Source organism: Brachyhypopomus gauderio, chromosome 3 (assembly GCF_052324685.1).
Source record: "Brachyhypopomus gauderio isolate BG-103 chromosome 3, BGAUD_0.2, whole genome shotgun sequence".
NCBI lineage: Eukaryota > Metazoa > Chordata > Actinopteri > Gymnotiformes > Hypopomidae > Brachyhypopomus > Brachyhypopomus gauderio.
In genome coordinates this window covers 25,622,667-25,643,502 of record NC_135213.1, presented here as the reverse complement: position 1 = coordinate 25,643,502, position 20,836 = coordinate 25,622,667, and the positions used below count along the sequence as shown (strand labels likewise).

At 44.4% G+C, this 20,836-nt stretch overlaps 1 protein-coding gene across 1 annotated transcript; it reads right to left on the bottom strand.

Annotated features, from left to right (window-relative positions):
• Positions 1 to 116: 116 nt before the first annotated feature.
• tbc1d12b (TBC1 domain family, member 12b) lies at positions 117 to 13,288 on the bottom strand. Its single transcript, XM_077000682.1, has 15 exons — positions 13,103 to 13,288; positions 11,717 to 12,745; positions 10,924 to 11,035; positions 8,928 to 8,984; positions 7,666 to 7,796; positions 6,535 to 6,617; positions 6,226 to 6,343; positions 5,405 to 5,511; positions 4,711 to 4,791; positions 3,263 to 3,357; positions 3,065 to 3,136; positions 2,825 to 2,953; positions 2,615 to 2,724; positions 2,181 to 2,439; positions 117 to 1,334 (listed from the first exon to the last, which is right to left on the bottom strand). Exons 2-15 carry the CDS (start codon positions 12,676 to 12,678, stop codon positions 1,296 to 1,298), a joined length of 2,355 nt encoding a protein of 784 aa, XP_076856797.1. The 5' UTR covers positions 12,679 to 12,745; positions 13,103 to 13,288; the 3' UTR covers positions 117 to 1,295.
• Between the last annotated feature and the right edge of the window lie 7,548 nt (positions 13,289 to 20,836).

The following is a 20,836-nucleotide window of genomic DNA, read 5'->3' as shown; positions in this document are numbered from 1 at the left end:
GAAAGACACGCTACATAACAGGTGGCGCCATTATATATTACTTCAGGATAATGGAAAGGGTGCAAACACAAAAGGTTTTGAAGTAGACATAGTATATAAAAACAGTCCAACACCACTTTCCACTATTAGGTTTATTTACATGTATTCTACATTAGTGGTATTCATTTCATCATATATTTACAATTCTGCTCATCAGTGTGTATGAAAACTGTACAATAAAAGAGATGGAGTAAGTAGAAAAGAAATTCAGAATTAGAACAATCTCCATGTTAGATCATAAATCAAGAACAGAGTGCAGAACAGCTAAAGACCAATGCACCACATTTAAATTTTACCATAAAACAATATTTGGTCAAAAATAAAAGAAAAGCTGACAGAAAAATACAAACAAGTCAGAAGATAAGTCTCTGACCATTTAAGCAGTTTGATAACTTAGTGTCTCAGTCCATCTCTGAAAAAGTACCTAGACCACAAACTAAACAAAACCGTTATATGGCCATTTGGATCAGATGAGGAAACCTAGTCCCACAGACCCAGAATTGTGGAATAGGATACTGACTGCAACAAGCATGCAGAAGTGCAAAGCTTATTAACTGCTATTAAAATCTTGATTGCACATTGGAGTTCTCACACAAAAACGTATCTTTATACAAAATAATTGATTTTGTTGTTGTGTATAAAGTGTTTTCCCCTACTCCTGAAGCATTGTTATTTAAAAGGAGCATTTGTGTTAAGAACAATAACCTTCATCAGCATGTTAAGTGCCTTATTAGTCAGCTAAAAGAAGAAAGCAGCTATAATCATATGTTAACGAGACACATTTGTACTGGTCCATTTGTTACAATGCACCAGGTATTGATGTAACATTACTGAGGAATCTTTTCTTCATAGGAAGGAAATTTCAAAGTGCTGCCCCCACCCCTTCCAAACACACACAGAAAGAGAGACAAAAAAGAGAGAAAGAGAAACAAACAAACCTGCTGGTTTTGAAGTACAGTACATTAGGAAGCTGGTAGAAGTTTGAAAGCATACCAAATGCTTTTTTGCCTCTAAATGCTTAGACTGAAGTTGTACTGTTACTCCTAGTGTCTACAAACCCACAATTATTTTATTCTCACTTCTGTAATACTGGCAGCTGTTTGAGAAAAACAGTTTACTTCAGTGTTCAAAGTAAGCTTTAGAACCTCTAAAACCTCTGAAACACAAGTGTAAATGCCGAAAGAGGGAGTTTGATCGGGGACGGGACGGGTCAGACGGGGGACGGGTCAGAGCCTCTTCAGGCATGGATTGCTGCTCTAGTCCACATCTTTGTCCTTCATTAGAGCACTAAATACCTAAAACACAAAACAGATGTGATGAAATTACATGTCAATCAAGGGATGATGTACAGGTTTAAACTACATTACATGGCCACTTGTGTGAACACCCGCTGAGTCCATCTGAATCAGAATCCATATAAATATGAGCGTTGGGTGCTTCAGCCACTCCCACTGCCAAAATACATGTTTTTGCCTGCATGGTATTGATTTACATTTACGGCATTTAGCAGACGCTATTATCCAGAGCGACTTACAAAGTGCTTTGCTTCTGATCACAGATAATTATTGATTACTGATAATGCTACTGCATCCAAAAGATATTTTTTGACAACCTTCTACTTCCTACTTTATGTTAAAAGTTCAGGGAAAATGCTTTGCTAGTCCAGAATGACTGTGGCCTTGTACAGACAGTGAGGGCCATAAGGGTGTTTGGTGTGGTCAACCCCACTCAACACAGCTCTAAACTCAACCCCACTCAACACAGCTGGAATGTGAGAAGGCCTTGCTTGCTACTCATCTAACAGTACCTGAGCTCACAAAGATGCCATTTTTACTAAAAGGGCACAAATTCCCACAGACACTCAAAAATTCCCTGGTTTTGGAACGGGGTAATTAAGCCATTGAGCCATTGATACCCATGGCTTTGGAATGGGATGTCCAACAGACTCGTAAAGATGTGGTGATAAACTGCAACCTGTTCCTCAGTTTTACCCAATACTGCCCCATTAAACCAGCATTAAGAGAACTACTAACCACAAAGACCCTGTTATTGCAAGCTCACGCCAACCTGCTCCTGAGGGCGGCGGCTGTCACCTGAGCAACCAAAGTCGGCTCTGATTGGCTGTAGAGGGACTAACCAACCTGGCCCCACTTGCGGTTGCTGCTGGTCATCTGGGTGCAGGCGATGCAGGCAAACAGGCGCTCGGCGGACACGTCGTCCGGCAGGCGCGTCAGGAACTGAGCCACGTGGATGAAGTCCATGCCCAGGAGTGTGTCCTCGTACAGCCGCAGGACGCCCAGGCCCGTGCGGAACAGGAACTCCTCGCCGTCACGGCAGAACACGTCCCACACGCGACACGCTACGTCCAGCGGCAGGGACTTACTGTAGAGGGTGAAGATCCTGTGGGTATGCGCATGCACAGAGAGAGAGAGAGGGGGGGGGTTAATCACACAGGCAGAGGGTTTACCCAACTGGCTTAGATACAAACAACAAAGGGAAGCAGAGGACTTTATTTCTCTAGATGATTCCTCCATAGACGTGGTGCACACACCCGGGGTCTGATGGGGAGACTCACCAGTCGATCAGGTAGAGGTCAGGGGTCAGACTGGAGCTCTTGAAATGACTGAAGAGTCGGGGGAGGTTCTCCTCAAAGAAGACCTCAAAAGCTGCAAAGTACTTTAGCATCTAGAGTGAAATAAACAGCATGACACCAGTGAGACAATACCAACTCACCCCAACCCCCTCTGCACCCTAAAAAACTAGCTGTTGAGTTAATGGTCCGTACCAGTTCATGGTCCACTCTGAAGAAAGCCATCTGACAGGGTTTGTTAAGGAGGTTGGCAAAGGCAATAAAAGCATCAGCCTCCTCCAGATTCAGGATCAGCACAGCAGCGATGAAGGACATTCCCTGAACCTGCAAGTAGTTCCATACAGACGGTTCAGCGCATGCTCAGAGAGGCCCACAACACGCACGCACTCGTAGCAGTTTTCCTTCGTAACCGTTTCGCTACAAAGCAACACTCACGTATCCAACGTCGGGCCGGTAACAGGTGTAAGCCCCAAGCACGCTGTGGAGGAGATCGTGGTACGGCCCACCCTGCAATACAAGCAGCGCAGAACGCGAGGTCAGAGGCTGTGGCCACAACTCGCTTGTGAAGATATGACGATGCACTCTGCAGTCCCACCACATCCTGACGTTCCAGTAAGAAAGGAGCACATGTACCTTCTGGAAGATGTAGAGTGAGGGGAAGGTGCGGGAGATGTCCAGCTTGATCAGCTCCAGGCTGGACTCGCGGTCGGCCATGGACGCTGCGCTCTCTGTGGTGGACATCACGACACCATGACAAAGCACATTACTACCTGGGACTGCATATCGTGTTACAGACTAGAACTTCACAGCTTTGTCATGCTAACTCGCCTTCATGTACACCTTTCCCGAGTACCCAGGGGGAGGGGAGGGTGTAACTCATTAATTAGCCACCAGTATTTAGAGGTGCTCTGCATAAAGGGGTCATTTTGGCCACAGCAGGACAGCTGGAGCTCAAACTCTCAGCAGTGCACTGTGAGTGTGGGGCCGACACTGCTGTGCCTCTAACTCAGTGCCAACACCAATGCTCTGGGCCTGCTCCACTGTAGGCTCCGCCTCCTTAAAGCCACACCACTCCCTTGGGTCAAAAGAGTTTTGTTGACTGTTAATGAGTAACTTGGCTTCAGTTAGACGAGCTAAACATGTTCTTTCAGTATTTAGAATCATACATTAATAATAATTCAATACTACTAATGATTTACAATATTTATGAATTGTTGTAACAGTGTCCTGTTAACGTGCAGTTTTTGAATGTCCTGAACATTCAGATTCCAGTACAACCTCTTCATCTGTACTGAAATCCATATGGATTCAGATTCACATGAATACAGAATTAGTATTTCTACTTCTACATTTTAACGAATAGTGATTTTGCCAAGCACACAGACATACTACTTAATAATTTACAAATTCCTCAGCATTACAACCTGAGGAAGTACTACTGTGCCAAGCGGTGGCATGAACTGGCCAAATTCAGTGCCACTATAAACCCAGGAAGTCCTAAAGTCAAAAATAACAATGAACTTCAGCACCAGTCAAGCTCAGACTGAACACAACACAAAATCCAAACAGGTAAACAACTGCCAAACATCTAAAACATCACTAATATTTGGCACTTTTCTACTATTTGGTTTTCTACTCCGTGTCAAAATAAGTAAGTCACAGATACATATTTAAATATTCTGGAAAGTTCGAACAGGGATATGAACCACAGGATGAATCTTTTTTCCATGACAGGAGCTCCAACACAAAAGAAATTATGTTAACATGAAGGACATAAGGGAGAGAGGAAGGTAAACGCCATCAGCCCACTTCACATCCACCCTTTTAAACAGTTCAACAGCATCCTGAGGCCAGTGCACTGAGGTAGAAATGAGAAAAAGCACAGGCAGAAATGTGTGCCTGGTGCACGGAGTGGAGATCTGTTAATCATATAACACAACCCTAACTATCTAGAGCTAGGGCTGCACAGAGAACACGCTAGATAAAGGCTCATCAGAGGTGAGTGGAAGGATTGGAGTTTTGAGAAGGTAAAGTCATGCGGCTAACGCTTTGGTGAGGCCGGCTGTCTCGGCCAGATGTACCTTCTGCCTCGCCCTCACAGCCCAGCTCTCTGAAGCTCTTCCAGCGCTCCTTGGCTCGGGAAAGAAAGATCTCATAGAGCTCTGGGAAGGGGTTTGGAGACACAAGGGGGAGGAGTTTGGAGACATGGGGGGGGGGAATAAGTTACAAGTCCAAGTTGCCCCAGTGAAGCAAGCACACATCATCAAATAATGAAATCTGAAAAGCAGAAATCTAAACTGAATGCGTTCATCTTTAAAAGAACTGTGCAGCACCCTTCTGATGTTCCACATGAAACAAATGAAAAAGCAGTTTCACTTTCGTGAGAGAACAGTACTGAGAACAGGTCTACTGTGGACTGGAAGTGTTTGGCTGGTGGCAGTGAAACACATGGACCAACAATGACTTCCTGAGAGCTCTTAGCAAGGAAAGCCTCCTTTTAAAGATCCCTGCTGAAATGTGAAAAATGTATAGCCCTGCTGCTGTGCCCAATAAACCAGCTCAGCACCCACAACTACACAATATTTGTGTCAGTTATGATGCTGCATTGGGACTAGCTCACCACCCAAACAATATCCAAATCAGCAGTGGTTCTGTGGTCTGAAACCAACCAATAATAAAAGGAGTAGTGGGTGCAACTGTACGAGTATAAAATATACAACAAGTATATAAAATATATAAGTCGTGTCTCCAGGGGCTCATCAGTGGTGAGGATACCTGGAGTGATGTTCAGCTCATTCCCAATGGCTAAGCTCCACACTTTGCCCCGCACATTGGGAGGCAGACCCTGCCACCACAGATCTTTAACCCTCCGAGTGCCACGCCTGAGACCCACGACAAGAAGGAATAAAAAGACAGGTTAGCGTGACAGCATTACACGAGCATTACATCTGTATAATCTGCATAATCCGTGATCATTAGATCTTCTATAATCTTCAAGATCTTCAGTCCACCTTAAAGAATGGCAAAAGGACATGGTCAACACAGCAGATCTTATGTGCTACTGAAACGATGACATCACTACCATAGGCACATATTCCTCCTACTCTTTCAGCCCCATATAACTCTATAGCTCCCTCTAATGAACCTTTTCCACCAGCATGGTGCTGCTGGCAAAATCCCAAAAGGTTCTGCACATTTCCAAGGCTAAAATCACAGATTATCTGCCTGAAAAGATGGTGCCATTCTGCCTGGTCTAGAATCCACAAATCTGTGAAGCAAGAGGCCAAAGGGTCCTAGAGTCATCGACCCACCTTACCACCATTTATAGCCAAGAGAAAAACTGCAGCAAACACAATAAATCATCAGAGGTCTGTAAGAAACACATTACTTGGTAAATGGCCATGTAGTTTATACAGTATCTTCTGACTTCTGTTTCTGGATGACGGAATGTCAATATGTATATAGCCTATACGTAATCATTCCAAACCAATGGAAACACAGACCCATGTTCCAGATTGGCAGGTCTGTAGGAACTGGCAGCAGCTTTGGCACAAGCACCAGCGCTTTGCTGGTGGTAGTTTAGGTGTGGCACTCACATGCTGTCCCAGTTGGGCAGGATCTCCGTGTTCCACACCACCATGGCGCTGGCGATGTTCTCCTCCTGCCTGAAACGCTCCTTCATTTGTTGCTTCTTCTTCTGCGCCTCCTTCAGCTCTGCACACACAACCACCCATTACCCAGAGGCCTGGGCTAAGGCTGCCAAAGCTAAATACATTTGATTTATATTAAAACATAAATTATGCACAAATTCAAATAGGAGTGTGCTAGGTAGCCATAGCAGAAGAGTGCAGAGACACTTCCTGTGAATCCATAATAGAAACTTAAGGTGGCAGGTCAGCCGTTACCCCTCTTCTTGGCCTCGGCAACCATCTCGTCGTATTCCTGGCGGTGGCGTTGCGCCTCTTCTTCAGGCTTTGCAGGAAGATTGCTGAGAAGGATGTAAACACACTTAACCTCCAGGACTATGCTCAGGACGACTCTATAGTAATTCCACCATTATTCATATCAGTGAGACCACCTTGCAGATTGTTTGCCCCATTTCCCAGCTATCCATAGCATCTCCAATTAAAACTGTACAAAAAGTTAGGTCTGCTCACAGCCAGAATACATGAACTTATGTGATGGGGCAGTGTTATCATGACCCCCAGCCTGAACCAATTCAAGCACAATTGTGAAATTAGTTCTCACATATTGCTAATCTTCTCGCCATTGGCCAATCATAGCCACCATCATCTCAGCACCAGGTATGGATGGTATCACCTGCACCATACATGCAGGTAATTATATCAACTGCTTACTTCTCTTCCTTCTCTTCTATTTACATCCATGCTCATTGAATATTCATTTCTAAAACACCAGCTGTGCCAGAGAACATGGTTATGATCCCACGATACCCATGCTGCTGTGCTTTTACTAATAAAACATACACTACATTCTTGAGTTAATAAGCCTCAAACATGAACATCCAAAACCAAAATATGCAACAGCTTCAGTTCCACTTTTCTCATCTGCATGTTCCTCCTGTTGCACCATTCATCCATTCTTAATCAGAGCCTGAAGGGCAGGCAGCAGAGAGAAGTGGGGAGGCCCACGTGGTGAAAGGCGAGCCCAGCGCCAGGGGCCCCGGCCTATTTTTAGCCCTTTGTTTGTGAGAAGTGATCTCCCTCGCTGCTCACCACACCTCATCCTGGCAGGACAGGAGGCCCGGCACCAACCGACAGCCCATACGCTAGTGTGTCCTGGATGGACCAACATGGCGGTGTGTCCTGATAAACCCCTGAAGACAAGGCAGTCTCCAACACTGCTCATCATACAGGGCTACCACCAGCATACACCACAAACAAAACTCCTACTAACTCCGCAAGAAAATCTCAACACTGACCAAAGAGAGGTGGTGGAGAAAGTGGAGCTGTGGAGACTCTGACGCTCTTCTACACAAACAGGAGCTGGCAGGACCAGTCCTGGAGGACACTTACGCTGGACGCTCTTCCAGTATGAGTGCCGTGGTGGACAGAGGTTCAAATGGCAGGTTCTTGCGTCGTCCTGGAGTGGGCTGGGATGGGCTGTGGCCTCCTTTGGCAGTCTTGGCCTCATACTCCTGCAGGTTCTCCAAAAACAAGCAAGCATTAAGAGCCATTTAATGTCTGTCACGCCTTCAGCAGCGAAGGATCAAACGAAACGGATGTCAAAGGGCTGAAAGCGGTTCGGCAGGAGCTTTGGACACAACTGGGAAGATGTGACATGTGAACACAGCAGAAAGGAAAGGGCTGACAGGAATCAAGATCACAAGGCTGGCTGGTGCCTGCAGGGAATACAAGGATGTAGCTTATGTGTGAGAGAGAGAGAGAGAGAGAGAGAGAGAGAGAGAGAGAGAGAGAGAGAGAGAGAGAGAGAAGGATCACGGGTGCTGTGTGCTCAATAAAGAGGATGTGGTTTAGAGCTTAATGGGGCAGCGTCAACACCCCCCACCCCCCAGCTGATCAAACAATTCGAGCTCAATTGTGAAATTCATTAGCGAGAAGCCTGCGGAGGTTTCTTACGAATGTGTGGCAAGACAGTTCCCTATTCTCCAGGTTTCAAGCCTACCAGTGCATAGCTACAACCCCACACAGCACTGGCGGATTAAAAACAGCATGAGAGTCACCTCTGAGAGTCCAAGAGGCTGCCAGAGGAATCAGCAGCCATACTGTTCATGAGACTTACTCCCCGGGTTAATGAGCATACCTGATATTTGAGCCTGAGAGTGTGGAGAGTATAGGATATACAACAGCAACTTATTCAGCAGTGTGTTCTCTGTCATTTCAAAATAAAAGTATCTGGACATTCAATATTTTTGTCCTCTTAAGCAAGACAATATACAAAGATATCATAGGAAATAAAGTACTTTAACAAAGTACATACGACAGCGAAGCAGACCGAGTCTTGGTTTTCACTCAGTGGGGCTGACAATTGAGTCATCCCTGCCGATTGCGAAGATGATGTCTGGTGTTTTTTATTCATTTATTACCAAGCTAGCAAAATGACTTCCTGCTGGGGGGATGTAGGAGTGCATGGTGTGAGTGTTAGACATGTATGGTGTCCAGGTAAGCAGACAAGCAGGCAAGGCACATGGCAATGGCTGGAATGACCAATGGAGGGCAATGGTGAAGTGCTCCATGCACAGGGGACACAGAGAGAGAGAGAGAGAGAGAGAGAGAGAGAGAGGGAGGGAGGGAGGGAGGGAGGAAGAGAGGCATACCCCTGCACTTAACAGATTGGGTGTTGATACGGATGTGAGATTGCCTGGGTTACTGTCCTGAAGAAAGAGAAAGAAGACATGGCACTCATAAAAAATATATAAAATTGTCAAAACCACAAGTCTGATGATGAAAATTATCACCCTGGATCTGTCTCTCTTATGTTTCAACCCAGAGAGTTAACACAGCTAGCAATGAACAAAAGCCAGAAGGCATCAAGTTGCATGATTTTATAATGCCAACTGACCCCATGACCTCTCATTCTTCACAAGCATTGGTGGCTGAAGCATCTCTAACTGGAGGCTGGATCCTGCTTTAGCCTGTTCTGGGGGGAGGGGGGGCTGTGTGTAGCAGGGGTGATGTGCAGAGAGCATTAACTCGTAGGACAAAAGCACCTTTCCTCGTACACGTAGTTTGGAGGAGAACACAGACAATGGCAGGAGGCAGACACAGTGAGCTGCTCTCTTTGGGACACGCTCATGCAAACTAATGTAAATGTGTAAATGTGCCGTATTTTGTCAATTGTGATTTTTACACCGCAATCGAAATTTGTCCTCCGCTTTTAACCCATCTGTGCAGTTAGAACACACACACACTAGTGATTTCTAGGGGCTGTGGTGCACACATGCCCAGAGCGGTGAGCAGCCCTAGTCCGGCGCCCAGGGAGCAGTTGGGGATAGGTGCCTTGCTCAAGGGCACCTCAGTCATGGCCTCAGGTCTGGGAATTGAACCCACGGCCCTCCGGTCACAAGACCAGTTCCCTACCACCAGGCCATGACTGCCCCAAAAACATTTAACTCAAAATTGAAACACACACACACACACACACACACACACACACACACACTCTTAACTGTAGTAACATGCTGGGCTTCAGGCTACTGCCCCTAGTCCTCAATTTACAAAACAAATTATTCAAATCCCGGCGTCCACATATATATATATATAGACATTCTCCAATGCAATTTCTGCCACGTTGGGAGATTTTGTATATGCAACTCAAATGTAATCCTCAAAAAGAGAAGTGAAATCAGTAAGGACGTTAACCACCCTGCTGGAAAGCCTTCTACTGTCTTGTTCAGTGATAAGCAGATCAGTCAAGTTCGCACAACTCTGGTGCAGTAAACACCTTCTGTGGGCTAGTGTGACTAAGTGTGACGGGGACATTCATTCTCCAAAGGGGAGGACGGTGTGAGGGAAGATTGAAGGGGCTCCACTGCTACACCACACTGTGGTCAGTGTTTCCCTTCACCTGCTTTCAGACCTGGGTAGAGTGGCTGCTTTCAGCCTTAGTCACACCAAGATAGCTTATCTAAACACTTCAAGGACAAACTCTTTTTGAACCTAATGAGCATGATTTGATAGAGAATAGAGAAAACCAGCAAAAAGCTTTTAGTCACACTATACTGATGTGAACAGATTAGAGAAAATCTTAAATAGACATTCACTTTTAGTCCAAATCAACAATTACTGAGCAGTGTGACCAATGCACAGCCCAAACTCTTAATTTGTCATTCCAGATCAGGCCTTTCTAGGTATACTCTCACTCAGTACTGTGTACCTAGGTGAGAGTATATGTTTGTGTTGTTTAGATATGTATTCCTCCATGAGGGAAAATTATACCATCCCTGAAACAAATAATTAGAATAGTTCTATAGGTCTATTTACTTTAAAGAGGGGGAAAATATGTTTTCTACAAAGTGTTAAAAAAGCATATTTTTCAACTCTTTTTTAACTGCCTGTCCTGTCTGTAATATCAGTTTTGTATCCTGTAATATACACTGATATTGTAGTTTAAAAGGTGGTAGAGAAATGTCAGGCTTTGCCCAATTCAATTATAAATAAACAAATATGTCACCCTATTTATTTTACAAATATCCCCTTTAAACAAACAGCACAGTGTGTTCAACACTGATCCCCCCCCCCAGATGCGTGGCTTGCTTCATATTTGCCCTGGGCACCCGTGTAAATGGAGTTCTAGCAGTTTTGGCGGCGCACCTGCTGAATGGTCTTGGAGTCTTTGGGAGTGCTCTCCCTCGGAGGCACTTTGCCAAACAGCTTCCAGCCCGGAGCGCTCGGAGCCTCCCTCTGCCTCCGGGAGAACAGGCCCCTGGCAAACAGACAAGCAGAGAGCACTGGTGAAACACCGCACCTGTCATGTGGACACTGGGACTGCTTTGATGGTTTACCCACACTGACCCTAGGAAGACAGCAAGCAGGTAAGAAGGTGTGGAACTCACCCAGTCAGCCAGTAAATATGCAAATTTGCAAGCTTCAAAACAAATAAACCAACTAGGGACAAATTATAACAGATATAAAACACACATAAGGCTTCTTTTAAAGTAAAGGAAGCTCAAAGCCAAACAGACAGAATGGTGATTTTTTTCTGAAAAGGTTTCACTTTTTTGTAAGAAATTATAACATAGCTCAACGGGCGAGCTGTGTACACAGCTAAACAACATGGATACTTACTGCTGCCTTCTGCACTTCACACACACACATCATGTCCTTTTCCCAACAGTGAACCACTAGTGCTGCCCAGCACGGTCAGTCTCAAGAGCTTTCACCAGCTCCACGGCCAGTTTAGTCATTAGCTTTGTCCAACAGGAGGTGTGGTGCCGAGCTTCTAGAGGCTGGACGATGGCGTGGGCTCCAGCCTCTAGAAGCTCTGCAGCACACCTCCTCCACTGGACAAAGCTGACGACCTCACTCAGTCTACGACCTCAAGGCAACATGGTGTACACCAGTGACGAAGCTACGTCATCCACCATCCATTATCTGGAACTCATACCTGCCAAAGATCTCAGAGATGCCATGTTTCTTCTGCCGCAGGGCCAGGTCTGGGACAGCTACGCTGAACACTCCAGGGATGTTGTCTGGGGCGCTCTGCCGGCGACTGATTTCATACGTGTTCCTAGAGTTTAGGCTCACGTCCATAAATGTCATGTTGTGCTGCTTGTTTGGATCGGGGGAGCACTCTTGACCTTCAGGGCTTGGTGCAGTGGGGTCAGGGGTCAGGGAAGGGCTCTCGGAGAACGACCAGAGAGAATGTGGTCTGGGGGAACAGTCACTGCAGGCCAGTCCAGATTCCTGGCAGGGTTCCCCTTCAGCTGGGCTATATAACGACTGATTGGAAACATGTCCTGAGCTGGAGCTGCTGTTCTCATCGTTGTCTTGTTGTTGGATTGCTACTCCCATATCTGAAACGGCCTGAACAGACTGAGAATGCAAAGTACACAAGCCAGCGCTAGTGGATGGAGCAACTGACAGCACATCAACATTCTGTCTTGCACAGTCAGAGACTGAAAATAATTCACCATTAGCTACTACTTTGCTGTCTTTATGGGAACAGCAGTATAAAGGCGAACTAGACCGATCACATGTGTCGCAGCTGGACGCTGTATGGGTGATGTGGGTCACATTTCCGTTGGGGAGCTTGGCTCCACTCGGCTGACCCGCCGAACCAAGGCGGTCCTGCACACGTCGCGGTTCATCACACAGCGGTGGCGGCGGTTCGACGCGCTGTCCTTCTCTACTGGAGCGTAGTAACGCAAGGTCCTGCCATCTCTCCTGTTCTGTGGAGCCATCCACAGTCTTGTGCGTGGAAGCAGCCTGTGGGTCGAGTGCGTCCATGTCCTCTGGCGTGTGTGGAACATCAGCAGCGTAGGGAGGTCTCCCGTCCTCAGCACCCCTGTCTCTGGCGGCCCATTCCACCATTAGCTTCGCAGGGGACTCGGTGAATCCATCAAACATGGCATTACCGTATCCACCTGAAATGGCATTTTTTCGGTGATCTTTTGGATCCCGCCGGGAGAGCAACCTGTAACAAAATCAAATCACATTTGCATTTCCAAATCTCAACGCATCCAGTGCTCCTGTTAAAAAGACATGTAACCAGAAGGTCTAGCGAGATCTGTCTAGCACGCAACAGACATATCCAGTTACTGTAGCAACTCCCTAGCAGTGTCAGTGATTTCCGAGAAACGTTTTTCGTTTTTCTCCCCCCCATTTTCACAGTATGAGACATAGTGGAGTTTGTGTTTGCGTTCACGGCAGTCGACAACTGCCCAGTTTGCTAGATGACCTAGCTAACCACACAACTCCATTCCCAGCCACCACGGCTGTGGTCCTACAACAAAAAGCCAAAGTGTAACAAGGACATGTCTTCTTTTCTCACCATGTTGAATACTCCCCCAGATACAGAAATAAGAACGGGTGGCGTGTCTGGAAAAATATCTATCGTTCAAAGCAATGTCAAGCAACCATACTAGACTTGCCGACGTTGAACCCGGTGTCTAGTTAGCTAGCTTCCTCCAATCTAGCTCTTATCCGCAGCCATCTTGAAATGCCAATGACGTCTTCTCGGAGACGGAAAATGTACAGCGCTGCGCCCCCTGCTGCTGGTTAGTAGCTACTGCAGCTTGATGTTGTCGATTTTCCAGTGAAGCCTGTAACTGTAGATTAGGGACAACACTAAATGCGATTTAGGATGCAGAATGCAGAATAATTCATTTGAACGTCAGCATAAAATGGAGCAGTTTCGCTGTTGTTTGGATAAAACACATTTAATTAATGCTTGGTTTTTATACGCTAAATCAGATCAGTTATGAAAGAGATTACTCCCCTGCTGAGATCCTCCATGACAGAAAATGTAGTATTGTACACGAGAATAAATAAGTAAACTACACGAACAGGCTCATTCTGAAACCTACGTGTGCCTTGTTCAAAGTAGGTGCATGGTGTCCGCTCAGCCTCCACGGATACCTGGGGAACCTGGACCATCAGTCTACCACATGCCATCTCTGCAACATACTCCCTCGATTATCACATTCTTACGACAACCCCACTTTAAAAGACTGCTTGGTAGAACTAGGCATAGCTTCATCCCATCATAAAGAAACTTTGCACACTTTGTTCCACCATTCCGACGTTCAGCGTACTTTTTACACGAAACTCGTACGCTAAATGGTGTATAGTGGTGTAATAGTGTACAATGCGCTAAGATGATGAGGGACTTGAAAAACAATTTCAATGCACCTTGAACAAATTGGCTTGGTTTGTAATTTATCTCACTTAGGCATAGAGCACACAGGAAATGAAAATCACATTTACGCAAACGGTGCTGAAAGTGACAGCGCCCAGGTGAGCGCTCGTGCAGGCTTCTTTTATTATTAGCGTCTCGACCTTGTTTAAGAATTAAGAATGTTTGCGTTGCTGTGATGAAATTCTGACATCTAACTGTGCGTTCACACCGAAAGCGATAAAATCGCTCTCCGTCGCCGAGTCGCCAGCATCGCGTCGCGTGGGGGCGTGTCCAACGGCATGCAGCACGTGACAGATATGCAAATCACGTTTTTAAAGCAGGACGCAGTATTTATTTTAATCTATTGATTACAGGACACACGATTATAAAGGAGTGCGTGTATAAAACATAGTGTGTGTATAAAACACATATAGTATATAAACCTAAAATGTTTATGTATTTTTTTTACTTTTTACCCTAGACCCGAAGATCAAACAGGAATTTAAAAAATCATAACCAATAATAGGGTATACGCTAATTTATTGCAGATGTTTTTTAACAAATGAACAGTATTCCCTCCAAAAATAAACATGTAAAGTGCGGGACATCCAGAGACAGCCACTATTAATCAAACATACTTTCTGTTTGGTAGTCACTGCTCATTTGCATAAAGTTGAGCCAAGCTCAACTTGTTCGCGTCGCTCGAATCGCTCACTTCGCGTCGCGCCGCGCCGCGTCGCGTCGCTGGGTGTCGCTCACTCTCATTGAAAATGAATGACTTCCGGTCGCCGTGTCGCTCTCGTCGCTTTCGGTGTGAACGCACAGTGAACGCACTTCTGAAGTGGCTAGGAAAACTGTTGATATAGCTAATGTATTCAAATTCGTCCTTGAACCATATATGCCTTTAGCACGGATTTTAGAAAGGCTGCAGTTCCTGGCTGCGGCTCTCAATGGAGAGTGAACTTTAGTAATGAATTGGTGTCATACAATCAAGACACGAGTCTTCGAAAGGTCTCCAACTGCATTGAGGCATACCTGTCAAGTGTCCCGTTTTGGCCGGGACAGTCCCGTATTTTACCGCTCTGTCCCGGCGACGTCCCGTATTTTTATTTTCCCGTATTTGTCCCGTATTTTCAGTTTTCACTTTTTATTTTTTTAAAGCATTCATGTGCCGCTCCAAACAGAATTCTGTCACTAGCCTCGTGAGAACTGCCACCCAGACTACTGCAGGTAGAAGTTCTCGCGAGGCTAGTGACAGAATTCTGTTTGGCGCGGCACATGAATGCTTTAAAAAATATATAAATTAAAACTCGCGGGTTTAGTGTCGACAGTGGGAGCAAACGTGGAACAACAAATCAGGATTTAACGAGAGAAGGCAGTCCTGCCTAAAAAGCTAAGCGTACGTGTAAGTACCTTGACGAATGCGACAGGGAATTTATTTTCCTAAAGAGGAGCATGAAGGGGCACAGCTACTCATTCTGTAATATATGTAGCTGTGATTTTAGTGTCTCTCATGGGGGAAGGAACGATGTCCGTCAGCACGAACAATCTGCCAAGCACAAACGCGGACTAAAGGCACAGAAATATGCCCAGGAGATGTCCCCATTTGTAGCTAGAAATACCACTAGAAATTTTTAATTTTTTATTCATTTGTAGTTCAAAACATATTTGGGGTGTTTTTTCTTCACTTTTGCCACTCCAAAGATATTTTCGTTTCTCCTACAGCCTCGATTGCGGCTATATGCAAATAACTGATTATGCAAATTAGGCGATGACGTCATATACGGGAAATGTCCCGTATTTTTAAATACAAAACTTGACAGGTATGCATTGAGGACACAGACTTGCCTTCTGGAAAAGTCTCGGTCCTATCCACCACGCCACTGAACCAAAGAAACACTCTGCTCCTTGCAATAGTACAGTTTGAATGTGAAGCAAATATTATCCCTGAACTCAACTTACTTCAGCTGGCCTGGAGGAATGTCATTCTAGGCCAAGTGGTGAAATAGTTGGGCTGGTCATGACCTCAGTCTGGATTTTAAACAGTAGCCTACATGTAAAAATTGACATGCAAGCGTGTAGTGAAAAGTTAATGTATGTATCCTATGTATGATTTGGGTCATTGTTCTGTTTATCAGTTTAACTGATTCATATATTTTTGGATGCCTTAAAAATGTTCTTTCCGCCTAAGGGAAATGGGTAAATGTGGTATGAGGGAGTGTCTATGAGTGTCTATGGCAGAGTGTGTATGAGAGTGTCAATGAGTGCATATGAGGGAGTGTCTGACAGTGTAACTAGGTTGACTATGGTGTGATAAAGGTTGGACACAAATGCGAGCCTTTTTGCAGTTTATTAAGAAAAATACAAAGACAACTACACTTAAGACAATATCAAACACTGATAAACTAAACAAGACTAAAATACATCAACCAAGTAATACTAACTACAACTACAGACAAATTAATGAACAGGGACATGGACATATTAAATACATATGAACATAGACATCCAAAGGCACATGAAGCAAACTTGCCTACAACAAACTAAAGAGACAAGACAAACACAAAGCAAACCATAAGGCAAAAACAGAAACAGGACTGAACACAAGAATATGAGACATGAGCTAACAAACAACAGAAAGAACTGGAGAATACCTAAGCCAGAACCAGAAACAGAAACAAAACAATAGCTGCTACATGCAATGACCAGCAAACTGCAGGGTAAAATATAGAGTTTAAATACACAGGCAAATGAAGATTAAACGAGACAAGTGAAATCAATACACAAGGTGGGGACACAAGACACAAGGGCGTGAAACATTTGATACAAAAAAAGCATTTCAAAATACAAGCACAAAGAGGAGAACCAGGAAATAATATCAAAACAAGAGGGGTTGCCATGGGAAACATAACAGTGCATATGAGTCTATGATAGAGTGCCTATGAGAGTGTGTATGAGAGAGTATATGTGTGTACATGAGTGTGTAAGGGAGTGTATATAAGAGAGTGTGTAAGAGAGTATATGAGACTATATATGAGATAATGTGTATGAAAGAGTGCATATGAGAGAGTGTGTATAAGAGAGTGCATGGACACCATGAGAGTGACACATTTCAGCACTTTTCATCTACCACAGTGTAGTACGGTGTAATAAGCTGTATATGAATGTAATGCAGGGTGGTGCATCACAAGTCTTCATCCTAGTGACTAGTGGATACCTAGTGGACTTAAAATATCGGTGTCACGGTGAGCCAGGCCCAGCGGGCAAGGGTGACACCCACTCCACACACACACACACACACACACACACACACACACACCCTAGGTCACTCCCACTCCCCCAGACACACACGCCCTAGGTCACTCCCACTCCCCCACACATACGCACTCTGTCACTCCCTCACTCACTATCCCCCACCTATTAACACTCCGATCTCACCTGCCTCACATTCCTCATGTTGATTGTCTGCAGCACTTAAGCCCACAGGTCCTGACGTCCAGTGCTGCACATTAAGCTGTACTGAGTGGATCACTGAACACGCAGACTCTTGTTCTACAAATGCTGCATTGAGAGAGAGACTTTGAGTGCTTATCTGGTTTCGCTTCACTTAACCACTTCACTTAATCACTAAATTTAGTACATTTCTCACATCATGGTGGTTTACATTGGCATCACAAAAAGTGCATTTCTCAAAGCAGTAAGTGCAAACAGCAAAACTCAATGAAATAACTGCAATAGCACATACTTCACTCAGAATTCTTTGTTTTTGCCTCAAAAGCAAATAATTAGGTCAAAGTCAAGTGCCATTAGAAAATCTAGTCCGTGTGCCATATGAACAAGGCACTCAAAATACTTCATGTTGTCAGTGCAACTATAAGTCACAGTCAGTGCAGACTGTAAGTATATTCTGATGGAAACTAGCTAAGCTTTTGATTTCAAGAATGCTGCACATTCTGTGGTATATCAAATGAAACAATACGTTACACACAAAATGCAAAGTTACACATGACTGTATGTGGGAGACTGATAGCAAGAAATTGGACTGGAATCAAATTTGTACAGCAATATTGCTTGACGATATTGTTCGCACTGCAGTTTGAAAAAACAAATCTTATTGGCATTCAGGAAAGACAACTGTTTGACAGAAAAAAAACTGCAAAATTGGAAACTTCAACACATTCAAAACAACCTGAGCACATACAGCCTCCTCTTGTTGAGGTGTGAAAATGGAACCTCTGCCACCCCTATGAGCTGGTCTTGATGTGCTATATGGTATAAGAATGCAAAAATGCAAAACATAAAATGTAATAACATTTCAGAATTTGTCAAAAGAGTGCACTTTGCTGAATTACATAAATGTTTTCTCTATGAAATGCTTGAACGATTGAAAACGATTGTTGTTCTTCCAATATTCAGCTGCACCCAGCGACCAGCCATTGTTAGACCACGATTTACATGTAAAATAAGGTCCACAATTTTTGCCCTTATTTCATCTGGGACAACCCGACGTTTCTGAGTTCTGGATGGAATAATGCACAGGACTTTAAGGGCCCGGAAAGAAGCCCCCCTCTGGATTCTGCTCTATTCACAATAATTTTGTAATTAGCAGGTCAAATTAATTATTAGTGAAATCAGTTGGATGGTTTCATGTCAGGCCTTTACTTATGGGGCCTGAACTGACACCATTGTGCTGCACCACTATTACAGTTGGTGTAGTCCTCTGTTGTAGTACTGTACATGTAGTCCACTGTTGTTAGCTATGTATCATGTGCTGGACTAATAATGTTGATGCGGTGGAAAGTACTTTTAGGATGAATACGGATGCTGTCGAACAAAAACGCAGGAAGCCATACCGTCCAAATTTGAAGATTTCTGCTTTTTGATTATTAGACCCTTGTCCAAAATACCATGAGCATTCATTATATTTTCTTGTCACACACACAAACATGCATATACAAATACAGGCTGTAATTATTTACGACATTCAATTTTGATTGAATACGGTGTGGCATCTTCATGACCGTTTTTGCCAATAGGGGGACAGCAATTCCACCCCAAAAGCTGAATTATTTAATTTAAGTCTATTAATTCGATACAACATACACACACAAATACTGTCTCTCATCACTTGAGACATTCCTTGTGTAATGCACCGAGGACGCTAGCACGCACGCGCGCACACGCACGCACACGCACACACACTGCGTTCACCTGTTATCTATCACGTCTCTTTTTTAATCTTGACAATTAAAACTATTGTTGTGATAGCTGCACTCTAGACTCTTAGAGAACTTCTAAAGTAGTTTCACGTTGCTGATCGTCAATAGCTTCACATTTCATTTTGCTGTAAGCAACTCACCTACGCTCATGAACTCGATTTGTGGAGCGGAAAGGCTGAGGCCCGATAGTTTCGCAAATTTGGGCAGCTTTAAAAGCTTTAACAGCAGCTATTCCCTACTGTGTTGTTCCTTGCTGGGTAGATGCTAAACTAGCTATACGAGGCTGCCTAATAGTCAACCTGTCATGGTACAGCCTTGACTCCTCCCTTCGTCCACACCTACACCTATACGTGCTTATTTCCGTGTGTGCTCCGTGTGTCTGCAATGTGTGTCTATGTCAGTGGTTCCCAAACTTTTTCTGCCGTGCCCCCCTTTAGTAGATGAGAATATTTTTGCGCCCCCCCCCCCCCCCCCCCCCCCCCCCCCATATTGACTAGGGATGCACCGATTCACGGTTTTCACTTCCGATACCGATTCAGATATCTGAGGCTTCGTATCGGCCGATACTGATCCGATACCCAGTGGCGGACTTAGCAATTTGGGGGCTCAAGGCGAAATTAGGTAGGGGGCGCATCAACATTAATATGCAAGAAAAAAGTCAGCTAATCAGGGGGCCCCTACAGTGGGCTGCAGTGGGAGGGGCCCAAGGCAGTTGCCTAGCCACGCCTCTATGCAAAGACCGCCTCTGCCGATACCGATCTGATAAGAGTAAAACTGTGCTGAATCGACTTAAAGCATTTTTTAAAAAACACAAGACATACTGAATTACAAGTTTATTGAAAACTCTGCACCAGTATAGCACACTTAAACACACATAAAACATGTAAAAACAACACAACTTGCATTTGTTCAGTCACTGCAACTATGAATATAACATTGAATGTAAAATAAATTATACCAAAGAACCTGAAACTTACAAAAACAATAGGTTCACAACTTTGGTCAAACATGAAAAAAATAAACTGTAAGAAACCTTTTAAATGGTTCAAGAATTCTAAATATAATTTTAAATAAATAAGGAGATGAAATAAGAGAAACAGCAATACCTATGTGGCTAGTTTGCTAGCGCAGACATCACGCAGAGCACAAAGCATGTAACGGCCAGAAATATGTGTACTGTCTCTTTAAGGGAGCGAGTTGAGCGCGCGTACGGAATATTGTTGTTTTAGCTTTCTGCCGTAGACAGAGTCAGACCACTGCTCTTTATTTTATCTTTATTTTATTTCTGTAAGTAACGCATTCAATGAGCTTTGGACAACTCACCAGTTCATGTATGAACAGTCAAGTAGTGCTGGAGCCCAGGTTTATTTTGGTCAACCAGCAAATAAACGGACTAAGTGTAATAGCACCAGCGCGAGTACGAGTCAGTGATTCACCTCTCCTCTGTGTGCTTCACTCGCCTGTTAACTGTCCAAGTTCACTTCTATCCGGGACAGAGTGGATATTTAATGTTGAACTAACTCAGAAAAGCGTTACGAGCATAGAATTAGACTGAATAGATCTGTTTTTATGGATCGGTCACATTGTCACCGATACCCGATCTAGAATTTTTTTCAGATATTAATATCGGAATCGGTGCATCCCTAAATTGACACATGTGCACGTTTTA

Bases quoted from the DNA above. Each gene is read 5' to 3' on its own strand.
- tbc1d12b (XM_077000682.1), bottom strand. From the start codon at position 12,678: ATGTTTGATGGATTCACCGAGTCCCCTGCGAAGCTAATGGTGGAATGG. The intron at 11,036-11,716 runs GTATGAGTTCCA...TCTGTTTGCCAG, and splicing joins ATCTCTGAGATCTTTGGCAG to GGGCCTGTTCTCCCGGAGGC. The intron at 4,792-5,404 runs GTATCCTCACCA...ACCCCTTCCCAG, and splicing joins TGAGCTGAACATCACTCCAG to AGCTCTATGAGATCTTTCTT.